Here is a 14,775-nt window from a genome sequence, read left to right as displayed (position 1 = left end):
GCAATCCAATTTATTAGACAGCCCTGGTGCAGAAGAGAAACACCAGATGTGGTACTGGTGCTGTAAATACTCCTCTGGCAGACATTTAGTGCCTTTCAGCCCTGCTCTTGTTGTGATTAAAATGGCTAATTGCCTTTGAAAATAGAGAATGGAGCTGGACGGCTTGGCTCTCGGGGGCCTGACCGTGCAGATTGGTTTAGGGTTTGTTTTTTCTCCACCTGTTAAACTGCACAGATTGTGGTTTGTTTGAGGGCGCTTCTCACAGGTCTCATCATTACCAGGTTGTGTGTTTATTGCAACTTTTTGCATTTTAGTTTCCAGAGAGTCTGCACCCATATGAGTGCACAAGTCACATAATTCTACTTTTTTGGAAATGTCAACTCACTAACTTTTACCAAAAGTCGCCCTATTTTTAGGGCGCACGGCTTATTGAGCTGATAACTATGCAATGTGTATAGTGGGCTTTTCTGTGCTTTTTAATGTTCTGTGTTGGATCCCCAGCTACACTGCTGAGTCTTGCTGTATAATGTCCTCCATTCTGCTGCTGGATCTGAAAACAGTATGTGCTAATAGAGAAGTCAGGAGCACACAGCCAATCAAGGGCTCTTGTGTGTGAGAGAGCTGATAACTGTGTAATGTGCATGTAGGGCTTTACTTTGCTTTTTCGTTTTCTGTGTTGGATTCCCAGCTACACTTCTGAGTCCTGCTGTATAATGTCCTCAATTCTGCTGCTGGATCTGAATATGTGCTACATATAGATTGGTAATACCTCATGCCTGTGTGTTGTCTCCACTCCTTAGCATCTAGTGTTTACCCACTCACTGAAACATATAAGTCTTAAAATGGCCAGAAATAGTGTTTATTCTTATCTCCACCCACACATTTGACTGCCTGATCTAGAAAGTTACATGAAATGACAGGTTTACTTTAAACAGTGATAAGACTTCCATTGTAATCAATGACCATGTATATACCACTGCATACAACTATTATACACAACTATTTTCTAAAATTTATTTTTTACAAGGCAACGCAAAATAACATTTGAACTAGCAAGGAATAGTAGGAGATTTCAGCTGGGATTTTAAATGCAGCTCTGTAATTTTAGCTCATTAATATCTCTTTGTACTGTAAATTATGGTAATTATATTGTATGTATCTATGTATACCCTGTAAAATTGCTCTTTGACCGTTTGCTGAACGTTTTTCTCCCACTTGTATCCTGGGAGAGGCCTTCACAGGATAAGATGCCAGCAGGTCGTCACTTTAAATAAAAATGGCATTGATCTTTTACAGTGGTATTGCTTTTGTTAAAGGGCATGGCTACAGATCCTTATGAAATGTACCTGTTACCAGGTCAAATGTGTCCAGTTTTTATTTTATCCCCACTGCTTCCTTGAGTATTCCCTTTTTTTTTTTTGTTCTTTTTTTTTTTAAATGCACCATATAGTTGCAGATATATGTGCCTTTTTATTTACTGCTAACTTTTATGTTCTCTCCTTAAAAGGGCGTGACTTGCAATCTAATACAGAGCAGTCTAAAGACCCGCCCCTGAAGGTCTTGTGAGCCACGCCCAGACTATTCTGTGAGCCACGCCCCTGAAGATCTTGGGAACCACACCCCCTTTAAAGACTATAAATCTTTGCCCTAAATAGAAAGGCCCATATCTCTGGAACCATATGGGGGATTTAAGAAAAACAAGAAAAAAAATGAATGGACAAGGGGAACCTTGGGACGAATTAAAATAAGGACAAAAACGTGCCACTTCTGACCTGGGGACAGATCCTCAGACAACCGGCTCTTTTTATAGCACCTTCATATTTAGCAGCATTATAATAGTCAAAATTTTAGAGACCCTGAACATATTATGATCTCGGCCTTCTAGACCAAACAATATACTTTTCCACCGCTTTCTTTATTGGCTCCTTTTCAGCACCGTCATTCAGCCTTGGGACATTATGTGCACGGCCACACCATATGTCCTGGCGCTATGTAATGGAGATGCTGCACCTTTTCTCTCCAACAATTGACTACAAATATCCGGATAACCTACTGAGGGAGGCAAAAAAGTGCTAAAACTTGGAAATATCTGTAAAGAGGGTCTCATGCAGGAACAAAACATGCACCTAATCACGTGTAGACCATACATGTGTTTATGAGGCAATGTCCTCTTTATTGCTGCCGGACGAAGAACCTCCTGTCATGGCAGCCATCTGTCACATAAACTACGAAAGCACTGACTGTCTTGTCTTGTACCTTCCTCTTTCAAGATTGGCAATGACTATTCTTCAGGCATTTTAAAGATGTCATCGGTGAGCCATTAATGTAGGAGAGCAGCCGGTCTGTGTATACTGCCGGTCTGTCCTAAAATTGGGAAATCCCAGTATAAAGACAGGAGCTGGGGCAATAAAATGAGAATGATTCCATATACTACGCACGATACAGTCTAGACCGACATCTTTAGCTCCTCTTGATTAGCCGGCCACAAAGATGTCACGCCAGGCCAACTAATCAAAAAAGAGCCTATGCTGTCCGGCAGCGGCGGTCCACAGTGTTCCCGTCCGGCTGCCACAGACTACTTACCTGACATCTGGACCCTGCAAAATCCATTACCATCTCTAATAAATGCAAACTGTGAGTATTCATTGCAAGTTTTCTGTACGGATTTGCTTTCAAAGAAAAGCCGCAGTGTAATAGCAGTGCCAGCTAGGTAAGCGAGACTCCAAAAATCTCATCTATACATTACATACATTTTCCGTTCGTAAATTAAAAAGTGGTGCCAATTGTTAAATCCGCAGCATGTCAATTCCTCGTGCGGAGGTCATTACGGACTTCACTCTTTGCAATACATTAGCTGAAATTCTCAGCAAAATCGGAAATGAAAGTTTTGATTTAAAAAAAAAAATGCTGCAAATATGATGCATAAAATCTGCTACAAGCAAAGGTTTCCCTCGGCTTTTAATTTGCTGTAATTCAGCCTTCCATATTAATCCAGGTCTGGATTGTGTCCAAACAGAGCAGCAGATAGCATTTTATTCGTTTCGAGAACTTCGCCCGCAACTGAGGCAGCAGGTGCCAGGATTTCACGTCCAGTCTCTCTTAATGTCATCCTGTTGAAATCTAAACCTGAAGGTCCACATTACAATGGCAGACATGTCTCTTTCTTCGTATTTGCTCTGACCTCACTGGAATTTCTTACACACATTTAATTTAGTTTTGGACAAGACACATGTGAAGCAGACTGCAGCTTGCCATGGTCAGTGGTGTGTTACTGCAGGGAACATTGCTTTGGTCGGATGGCGGCTGCTCATTGACTATGACAGTATTCTTTACTTTGGCCGCTTTCCTTCCATCCTGTTGTCGAAACTGAATCTTGACCTAATCGTCTCCTGCATACCATGGGTCATGGGCAGAGCCCGAGGCGGGCTCCATATTCATGAAATCCCTGCGGCTGGTGGCTGTCCAGACACAGGAAAACAACTGTTGTCTTCCACGCATGTGTATTCAGGTGCTGCACATACATTGCGGATGACATGTGGATAGAGTTTCACGCCGGCTGCAGTTCACAATGTATGAATGTGTTCAACCAGTGAGGAGGTTCCTTCAATATTTACCACCCGCCATGGCTGAGCATATGTTTTCAGATGTACAGCCTCTGGAACATTTGCATTTTTCCCATTTAAATATTCTCCTTTTTTTATTTTTCCAGTGTGGAAATCCAGAGCTCAGCTTTAAAGCTCTCGTCTAAGTTGGTCGTCAGTCTTGCAAGCGAAGCCCAAGAGGTAAGGCGGTGACAAAACATCTCTGTACGGCAGTGTGCGCTCATTTTCCGCTCCGGTTATATGAATGAAATATTATAATAAATGTTTACCACAAAACACAAGGAGGGATATTTTATGTTCCAGCGTGAAGTAAGGAAAAAATGAAATTAGCAGGTACGTTTATAAATGGGGAAAGTGGTGGAGAGTGGCTTACAAGTAATGAAGGTGTATGCAGCATAGAACATCTGTGGAGTGCGGATCAATAATAATAATAATCTTTATTTTTATATAGCGCTAACATATTCCGCAGCGCTTTACAGTTTTGCACACATAATCACCACTGTCCCCGATGGGGCTCACAATCTAGAAGCCCTCCGTCCCATAGCACCATGATAGCAAATAGTCATGGTGGTGCACCCATGTCAGAGACATGACTACCTTTTATTCTATGTAAAGATGGAAAGCTGTCAATAATTATTGCCAAATCTCCTGAGACATCCGGGAGGCTCTTGATAAAAGGAGACACCCTCCAAATGTGCCCGAAAGAATGACTGTTCAAACAAGACATGGCACCCTTGTCGTGGCCGAGCGCACCCTTGCTGTGGTGAGCGCACCCTTGCTGTTGCCGAGCGCACCCTTACTGTGGCCGAACGCACCCTTGCTGTGGCCGAGCGTACCCTTGCTGTGGCGAGCGCACCCTTGCTGTGGCGAGCGCATCCTTGCTGTTGCCGAGCGCACCCTTCCTGTGGCCGAGCGCACCCTTGCTGTGGCCGAGCGCACCCTTGCTGTGGCCGAGCGCACCCTTGCTGTGGCGAGCGCACCCTAGCTGTGGCGAGCGCACCCTTGCTGTGGCGAGCGCACCCTTGATGTGGCCGAGCGCACCCTTGCTGTGGCCGAGCGCACCCTTGCTGTGGCGAGCGCACTCTTGCTGTGGCGAGCGCACCCTTGCTGTTGCCGAGCGCACCCTTTCTGTGGCCGAACGCACCCTTGCTGTGGCCGAGCGTACCCTTGCTGTGGCGAGCGCACCCTTGCTGTGGCGAGCGCACCCTTGCTGTGGCCGAGCGCACCCTTGCTGTGGCCGAGCGCACCCTTGCTGTGGCCGAGCGCACCCTTGCTGTGGCGAGCGCACCCTTGCTGTTGCCGAGCGCACCCTTAATGTGGCCGAGTAGACGAGTGCATCTTCCCATCCACTTTTTTCCATTCGTCTCCACCCTTTTATGGCTCCTGTAAGCCCCCAGTGTCCACATACAAGTTTTATGGAGCGGGAAAGGGGCTAGGTACAAAGTGGAAAAAAAAAAAAGTGTATTTCTATGCTTCTAAAATTTTCCGATTATCCCAGTAGAGAATATCTAGAAGTATTGTGTATTCGGCTTTATTATTGAATACTAGTGGAGGCTGCAAGAATTAAATTTTTTTTTTCCCAATCTCTGTCCCGGCCGCATAAAAAGTTAAAATTGGCACCGAATTGTGAACCGACTGTAAAATAAATGGTGTTTGCGGGTGGACATTCACATAAGCAGTAGTGATTCATTTGATTACGTGCAGGAACATATTATCTGTGTCTGTGAAAATAAAATAATATTGGTCAGAATGAAATCCGCGCTGTAGAGCTGTGCGGAGACTCGTCCATATGTTATTATTTTTGTAAGATAGCCATAATGGCGATCAATCACCGCAGCTCTTATAAGTGACGTTTTCTTGTCATCACCCAGTAAAACCCGTATCTTCTGCCGCTGGTAATTCATAAGACACTGCTTTTGTTGACCGGGGGTTTGATTAATCGTTGTCGGGAACATCTGGATGATCTCAGGCTGATTTTCTGTGTTTTTTTTTTTTAGGCCATTGAGTCAGAGTTGAAGGACTGGGTTGCACTTGTGGTTCGCTGCTGTGGAGATGAACTCCAGACTGAAGTGAAGTTGGCAGCTGCTCAGATCCTTACTGATATTGCTCCCTATTTCCTGACCAGTCCGCGGCTGCTGCTCGGTAAGACTCCAGTATAGTTCTTTGTCAAACCTTATTACCCGGCCAGGAAAGGAATGTACAGATGGATCCATCATTATCTACATGTTTTTTCTCTAGCTCGCCAAAAGAGGAAGGCTGCCAGCTGTTCCCTTTATATTGAACACAAGGCATTATAAAAGAGGTTGTCCATTCTGGTCCATCTTTTACAGGCTCAGTTAGGTGTAAAAAAAAAATTTTAGATTTACCTTCCCTTCCTGGATCCAGCATGGTGTCTCTGCTGCTGTTTTGGTCCATCACTGACCTCAGCAGCCGGTGTAGTCGGTCAATCACTGATCTCAGCAGCTGGTGTAGTCTACATATGCTGAGCTAATGAGCTTAGTGATTGGCTGCAGCACTGTTGATGTGTTGTCACCACTGCAGCCAAACAGCACAGACCAGAGCAGCGTCAGAGACTCGGACCCTGGGAGGGTTACGCTCAAGGGTTTTTTTTTTTAGTGCTCCGGAAGACTGGTCAAAGAGCGGCAAACCGCTTTAAACATTAAGTATATTGCTTAATTCACGCATGCAACTACTTCAACTAAGGAACATGTTTTGGGTCAAGTGTTTGATTTGACAAATATTACATTCTTGGCCACCAGTGCCAAAAATGAGGGTTTATGGTATTTCCCAGCAAGAGTTGCTTCTGTTTCCCACCGCTCGTTGTTTCGAGAGAAGAAATTTTAGCTTCAGGAGTTTGGACCCCAATCTATCTTACTTTTTTGATTGTCTATTTCCCCAGTTTAGAACTGCTGTTTGTTCCATGATGATGTAGCTCGGCGGTCACACGTAGAGATTATGGAACCTGTAAGAAAAGTACAGTGATGTTTCTAGCCGCTTTTCTACTGTTTGCTTTGATATGCTCTGTTGCACATTCATTCAGGTTTGATGAGATGAGAGTTATGGTTACTGCAGGCAGCACTGTTATTCCTGCCAAGGAGTGGATCTGGCGTTGTCCCACTGCCTCAAACAACTGTTTTTTTTCCAGGTAAAGCCTCTGCCAGCCTATTGCAGATGTAGTATTACACTGTGGCTGGTTTGGTTCAATGGCCATCTTAAATAAATAAGATATATAGAGTCCTCCAGAATAGGGACCATTGTTCCATAGCTTCTCTTAATTCTGGCTCATAAAGAGTTCTTCCTAGCAAAGAACTTCCCTATGTGATACTGATATGCCTAAATAGTGCATATGGACAGAGGTTGCTTTGATGAAATGCCCTGTAAATTTCATAAATATGAGTTGTGCCCAGTCTCAGGCTGTTGGTCGCAACCCTCATGTATTAGTACCATGTGGTCTCCACTCCGGTGCACTACGCTGGATCATGTCTGGTTGCACACTGTCTCCACCAGTGGCACCAGGGTCCTTTCCTCATCCTCCCTCTTGCATTTTAATATAATATTTTGATATATTAGCCCTAAACTTGTGCCATCGAAACCAGTCGAAAAGAAACCATCATGAGCATGGTTGAGACTAAAATTAAGAGTTTTATGTGATATCATTCTTTACTACAGCTATTCCTAAAAGATCAGAGTGACAACCAACATGGTGTCAATTAAGGCTCCTATAACAATTGCCACACATTTTTATGACCTCAGTTTCATGGCGTGATCTATCCTTCACTCTGGTATGACCATATTCTCCCTCTAAATGTTGTAGAGCAGCGGTGTCCACGCTGTACAGTGATGAGGCAGTGACCCAAGCAAGTTCAAAACAAAACGTTCCATTAATGTGTTACTTCACACAGTCCATGAGAATACGTAGTACTACACGGCTTTAGTTTGCAGTCCCTAAACAGGTCAGGCTTCCCTTTGTCCAGTTTTCCTGGGCGACCGCACGCTGAGACCAAGTCTCTTTACTCACGTAGTGCATAGCACAGTCTATTTGGTTCCTCTTGCCCCTGTGTTGTCTCACACAGGGAGTGCTCTTCAGACAACTGCTCTGTCTACTTCCCAGACCAATACTGACACACCTCTTCCCTATACTACAGGGCTATTAGACAGTCCCTGCTTCCCCATTGTAATCACAGCTAGACCTGTTACTGCAATATGCCCTCATGGTCTCACTACGCCTCCGTGCACATTCTAGAGAGCAGAAACAGCGCCCCTAGCTGTAACAGGGGTCACTGCCTCACAATGTTCAGAAATGTCCACGGTCGCAATAAAAATTCATCTTATGTAAAACAGTAATAAGAAAGCAGGAAGAGGGGGGTGCAGCTGCAGTTTCTGACTTGGTGTTTCAGACAGACCGTACGAGAGCAGACAGCTTATTGACTTCAAACACACTATTTTCTTCATTTTAGAGAAACCACATATTGGATACTCTAGGGAAACTGCTTGCCAACTTTTCAGAGACCTGTAAATTGGAGCAAAAGGGGCTGTCACACAGATGTTAAAAATTCTACAGTAATACTTAAATTTGGGTTTCATTTTGTCCCAAGTCTTGGATTATACCATATTTGTGAATAGTATGCCTAGAAAAGAATGCATGAGAACGGGGGGAGAGGAATGACCAGTAATGAGTCCTGGTGGTTCTGGTATTTGATTAAGTCACGACTGTTTTAGGTAAATAACGAACGGAAAATGACGTTCTGACCTGTAATTTCTGCAGCCACTGGGTAGCTGCCAACGCTGCCTTCTCCACAGTTATTAGTTTTAATTGATCCTGCCTGATTAGAGAATGTCAAACATGAGATTCCTAGAAGTGACGGTAAGCCCTCACTGAGTGAAGCATAACACGGACCTCATAGTCTTGGCATTAGGTGCCGATGTCTCGCTTTCAGCCGGAAGGTTTGTCTGTCAGGAGAACTTACCGCACATTGCTTTTCATCCACATTTTTAGTCATCACTGCAGTTATCACGTCTACAATACAGGTGACAATCACTTGTGACATCCCCTCTTATATCTGCCCATTAAATAGATGCCCCAATTTTTAGTCTCCAATCTATAACTCAGAGCATGCTGGAAGTTGCAGTGTTTTGGGTTGGACACGTATGGACAGAGCTCTGTTTCCTAACGTATCTCACAATTTTATTATTTTTTGTGTTTGATTATAGTAATGAATGAATAGTAATGGTGATAATTGTCCGCAGTGTCCATATGGGTTTTTACATACCCTAAATGGGTATATTATAAGGTCAAAGGGGCTTAAAGGAGACCTGTCACTAGGGCTAAAGTGGCCAGTTATTTTTGCTCCTGTTTTATTCCCACTGCTTACATGAATACTCCATTGTTTTCCTTTTTTGAATCCGCCAAACGGATCCAGAGATCTGTGCCTTTTTTATTTGCTAGTTTTTATGGTCTTTAAAAGAGGTGTGGCTCCCAGTATTCTCTGGGGGCGTGTCTTTAGACCGTTGTGCATAATTAACCTCTGAGCCACGCCTCCTTGAAAAGTCCACAAAAATTAGAACTGAATAAAAAGGCCCATATCTCTGGAACCGAATGACAGATTTAAAAAAAATATATATAATCTGAAGAATAAGAGAAGAGCAAATTGTAGCTACTGTTTTACCTGGTGAAAGGTTGTCTTTAAAGCAGTTTAAAGGGGAAAAATGCCCTGACGCCCATCACTTATTCAGTCCTGGCTGGTCTTTACTTCTTGGTCCTGTCTTGACACAGATGAAATGCCTGCTCATCCAATCACTCAGGTGGTCCCGCCTGTGGCCATTGGTTGGGAGAATGGACATTTTTTGGTATTTCCTAAGTGCTGAGACAGGATTCAGAAGTAGAAACCAGCGGAGATCTGGTAAGCATCAGGATAGGAGCTGTAATGGATTGATGAGGTGAGTATGGATTCTTGTATTTTTTATATCATTGAGCCCTGTGCAAAAGAAATCCTTCTCAACAACTCCTTAAAGTTACAGCAAAATTATTTTATTCTGCCATCTGATAGTCCAGTATGTAGCATAGAGCTTGTGGTGGGTCTTTCTATGAACCAAAAGGAGAAGACTATCTAGAGTCGGTGCACTTACCAAATTTGCCAGAACACATCAGGAATTTTATCCAGTCATCCAACTATCTTATGTTTATGGGGTGGCTGCAATGGCAGATTCAGTCATGTTGGATCTCAAGGTGTGGGATCTTTTGTGTTGGATCTCTAGGTATCTGATCCTTTGTGTTGGATCTCAAGGTGTCGGATTCTTTGTGTTGGATCTCAAGGTGTCGGATCTTTTGTGTTGGATCTCAAGGTATCTGATCCTTTATGTTGGATTGCAAGTTGTCCAATCCTTTGTGTTGGATCTCAAGGTGTCAGATACTTTGCATGGATCTCAAGGTGTCGGATCCTTTGTGTTGGATCTCAAGGTGTCGGATCCTTTGTGTTGGATTGCAGGTTGTCTGATCCTTTGTGTTGGATCGCAAGTTGTCTGATCTTTTGTGTTGGATCTTAAGGTGTCCGATCCTTTGTGTTGGATCTTAAGGTGTCCGATCCTTTGTGTTGGATCTCAAGGTGTCCGATCCTTTGTGTTGGATCTCAAGGTGTCCGATCCTTTGTGTTGGATCGCAAGGTGTCCGATTTTTGGACATAATCATCTTACACAGTTGTCTAGCGGCTTATTCCCATGTAACCATGCATGTTCAGTCAAGCTGACCACTCGTACCGACTGACATAAAGCTGTTGCGTATTTGCATGTGTAGATATAGCTATATATGTTTGTGTAAGTACACACAAATATATAGTAGGCACAGTAAAGTTGTTTTTCTCAGTAAACAAAAGCATTGCATTGATCTAACTAGAAGATCAGCTTATTTAAATGGCGCCAGGCAATGTACACACTTGACCAAATATACAAAGACAAGTAAAGAACTATTCTGGCACCTGCATACAGTTCATGGACTATGTATATGCAAAGAGAACACCGACTAGAAAACCCAGATATAATTAAAATATTCTTTTATTAGAAACATTAATATATCAATATAAAATTTGGAATGGGTGGGAACAAAAACACAGAGCAGAGGGACGCATACTACTTACGGACCAAAAAATTATGTGTAATAAATCATGAAAAAATAGATATGAAAAAATATATATGAAAAAATCTTTTGAGTATATAGTAAATTATTTGATGAATTATATATAATATACTGTAAACCCCATAACAACAGGAAAAGGAAAATATGAATTTTTGTACAAATGAAATTTAGGAGTGGCATATACTCATATCAAGTGACAGTGCATATGTCAGTGCATATCAAATAATTGCAGCGAAGTTATTCACATAATATGTGCCTATAATATAATCAAGGTAATAAGATATACTCATATAAAGTGACAGTGCATGTGGCAGTACATATATAATAACTATCGCAAGGATGCCCGCATAGTATGTGCATATGATCGCATAATAAAAGTGTTGAAACAAATCTCAAGTTGTTGTAATGAGTAGTATATACCTGTGATAGGGATAATTAGCTGTCCAGAGGATGCGTCCACCCCGACGCGCGTTTCAGCGATTGCCTTTGTCAATTTTTGGTCCGTAAGTAGTATGCGTCCCTCTGCTCTGTGTTTTTGTTCCCACCCATTCCAAATTTTATATTGATATATTAATGTTTCTAATAAAAGAATATTTTAATTATATCTGGGTTTTCTAGTCTGTGTTCTCTTTGCGTATAAATGATCGTTTCCGATATACCCTTTTAATATCCATGACTCACAAACAATAATTGAAATATAATGATATCATACCATATACCTAATATCTATATAATTATCTGATTTTGGGTGTAGTTTTTGAGAATTATTGTAGAAGTTCATGGACTATGGCCTAGCATGATGGATCCGAATAGTCACCAGAGCTCATCATAGACTTTAATGTGGTCTATCTGTGTTTCCAGTATTTTTGGCTGCAGGTGTATTGCAGAAGGCAACCCTCCTGTTATATCCCACATGTGGGATTCTTCTTCACCTTGCAGCAGCTTATAGTCATCCCCTTCTTCTTTAATGTTCAGAAGCCTCCTCAGTCACCATAAAATCCATCTGGTGTAAAACGGTTAATATAAGGCAGGGAGGAGCTTCTTGACTCTCTGATTAGCGCAGAGTGCACAGCTTTACCATATGCAAATTGCCTCTTCTGAGAAAAAGAGGACTTAAACTCTATAGCGCCACCTGTTGGAAGTAGCGATCCTACAAGTCACAATCAACCCTTTAACGAGTCGTGCAATATGACTTAGGATAAAAGCCAAATCAGTATCTCAATTCGCAGACACAGTGTTTCGGGCTGTTGGCCCTCGTCAGTGCGAAGCATGAGAACTGATTTGGCTAGGTGAGAGGCTCTGGACTGGGATCTAACGGGTAACATTTCTCCTTATGGAGAGTGACGTACCAGCTGGCTTGTCAAGGTAAGGAGGCTTATTCGCCGTGCAATGCTTCTCTGCGAAATATAATATGCAAATTGCCTCTTCTGAGAAAAAGCGGACTTAACTCTATAGCGCCACCTGTTGGAAGTAGCAATCCTACAAGTCACAATCAACCCTTTAACGAGTCGTGCAATATGACTTAGAATAAAAGCCAAATCAGTATTTGACGAGGGCCAACAGCCCAAAACACCATGTCTGCGAATTGAGATTGGGTCAGATAACAACAAAGAAAATAGAATATATGTGCCATAAAAATACATTTAATTAAATATAATAGATTAAAAGACAAATTAACTCAAATAATCACAAAGGCTGCAATACCAAATATAACGGGTGGGAAACACTGCATTATACACAACTTGGTGTTACTGGGAATAAATCTCATGTGCAAAATAGATCCTGAGTGGAACCATGTCACTATCCGATAAGGTGCATCTGATATAAGGTGCTGCTCTGAAGCGTGCATATAGCGTATGTAAGGAGAAGACAAAGTAAACACTTACATTGGTAACCCAGTTGTGATGCAGGATGCCTCCTGAGGAAGTGACCACACGAAATGTGCATTAGGGCAGCGGGAGCACGCCAGTCTGGATGAATCGGTCTCACAGTTTTTGTAATGACCAGCAAACATCTAAGCTTAAATGTGGAATATAATTTGGGCATTTTACATACATGTCCTGGGTATCCCAGTCTTTGCTTCCTTCCCCTGGGTACGCTGCCCTCTGTTGTGCTCCGCATCAGGTTTTGCAGGTTGCTCAACGTTAGTGATGGCATCTCCCTAATCTTATTTTGTGCCTTCTACGTCACACCCCTAAGTTTTAGGGTTAAGACTGTAGTGTCCAGTGTTTGCTCTGCTCCACTGCATCTGTACTACTGGGACCGGAGCTTCCTGCATGTGCCAATTTGAGATGAGCAAATATTTCTATATTCGGTTCGGATTACGATCGCCGTATTTGCAATATTCACCGAACATAGCCGAACGCCATTGGAGTCAGGGAGTACAGATGAGCGAATACTTTCGGAAACGATAGTCAAACATAAATTCGGCACAAATATGGCAAATTCTTATTCGGCAATCATTTTCCGAACATATTCGCTCATCTCTAGTGCCAAGTCCTCACTCCTATATGTACCTCCCTGCCTGCTTTACTGGCGTGCCCACCTGGACGTGGGGCTTAGTGGATCCACCTCACAAGGTGAACAAAACATTGGAGAACCTTATGTTGACCAGATCTCTACATTCATTGTACGGTTGTGTTCAGAGAAGACGCATACCACAGTACAATGCAGCGACTCCATCACTTACATCATTCCTACCATCCGGACCAGCAGCGGTTACATATCCGTACGATTTTACTGCTCGCCTCTTATCAATATGTAGGGAGGTTGCTTCGGTTTCCAAAGTGATGAGCGGTATTTTTCGGTTCGTTGCAGAAGTTGACTTTATTGACTCAGTTTGCCAGGTGCCCTTTCTGTTTCTATTTGCCGTTTCTTGAAAAACCCACACTCCAAATGCGGCAGGTAATCTCTTTCAACATCAGCCTTGTGTACCTAAGCAAATTTTCAGCTGCTTTCAACTGGGTGACCCAAGGTAGTGTGCATAGGCCTGGAAAATTCATCACACCATGTTCCAGCTGGTTTATGTGCTGCTCTCCTGCATCCCGTGCTTGCACGGATCGCAGTGATGCCCAAAGCATTAACTCTAACAGCACTTAGCTGTAAAACTGCTGTCAGCATCAGCGGAGATTATATCCCTCATTTCACTAAATTTTCAAGAGAAACCCCCTCCTGATTTCATTACTGCTTTAAGAAGGTTTACACAGGTTTCCATCAGATATTCAAGAGCCTTGGAAAATTCTGCGACAGGGTTCTCCATCTGCGACATCAAGTACAGAGTACCCATGTGTTCCCTCCCGTGTCACAGAGGGTCAATTGGGCACCCGCGGGTCTCTAAGAGTTTGCAAAATCCACAATTGCAGATTTCAAGCCCACTTTTTTTTTAATCAAAATTCATTGGGAATTCCGCACCAAAATCCACAAGATCTGGTGCAAATTTGCTGCTTTTTTTTTTTCTCTGCAATTCGGCTGTGTGTGGAGTTTCTTAAAGTGTTGAGATCTTATACTCGGGATCGATTCATTGTGACTAGTATTTCATATACCAGTCTTAAGGGGCATGCAGGAATAAGATGGGCCGGATTCATTTGGAGGCTCACGCCACTTAATGAATTTGGTGCAGCATATTAGTGGAGTGCGTCTCACCAGAAATGTTACTCCTGGCGAGGACTTCATGAACATTTCTGGTATTAGAAATGCCACCACTACTGATAAATTGGACCAGGTGGGTGTAGCCACGACTTGTTCCAGCTGTATTGGAATTAAACACTTGCTTTCAGGTTCTTCCACAGTTATTAGGGGTCTGTCAGCAACAATATCACACTGCGGCAGCGCAAAACTATGGATGTCACGTCAGAATTCTGATGAGACCCCATTATAACTCACCCATCCTTTGAAGATTGTGAGCCCTCGCGGGCAGGGTCCTCTCTCTTCCTGTACCAGTCGTGATTTGTATTGTTTAAGATTATTGTACTTGTTTTTATTATGTATACCCCTCCTCACATGTAAAGCGCCATGGAATAAATGGCGCTATAATAATAATAACTC

General features: G+C 42.8%; 1 protein-coding gene across 1 annotated transcript in view; it reads left to right on the top strand.

Moving 5' to 3' along the window:
• THADA (THADA armadillo repeat containing) overlaps positions 1–14,775 on the top strand; it is a 626,363-nt gene that overhangs the window by 517,277 nt on the left and 94,311 nt on the right. The window contains exons 35-36 of the mRNA XM_069768603.1: positions 3,710–3,782; positions 5,600–5,744. Of these exons, the coding sequence (XP_069624704.1) occupies positions 3,710–3,782; positions 5,600–5,744 (218 nt within the window). The remainder of the gene's footprint in view (positions 1–3,709; positions 3,783–5,599; positions 5,745–14,775) is intronic.

Source organism: Ranitomeya imitator, chromosome 5 (assembly GCF_032444005.1).
Source record: "Ranitomeya imitator isolate aRanImi1 chromosome 5, aRanImi1.pri, whole genome shotgun sequence".
NCBI lineage: Eukaryota > Metazoa > Chordata > Amphibia > Anura > Dendrobatidae > Ranitomeya > Ranitomeya imitator.
The sequence above is the reverse complement of the archived record's forward strand: the minus strand, read 5'-3'. Positions and strand labels throughout refer to the sequence as shown.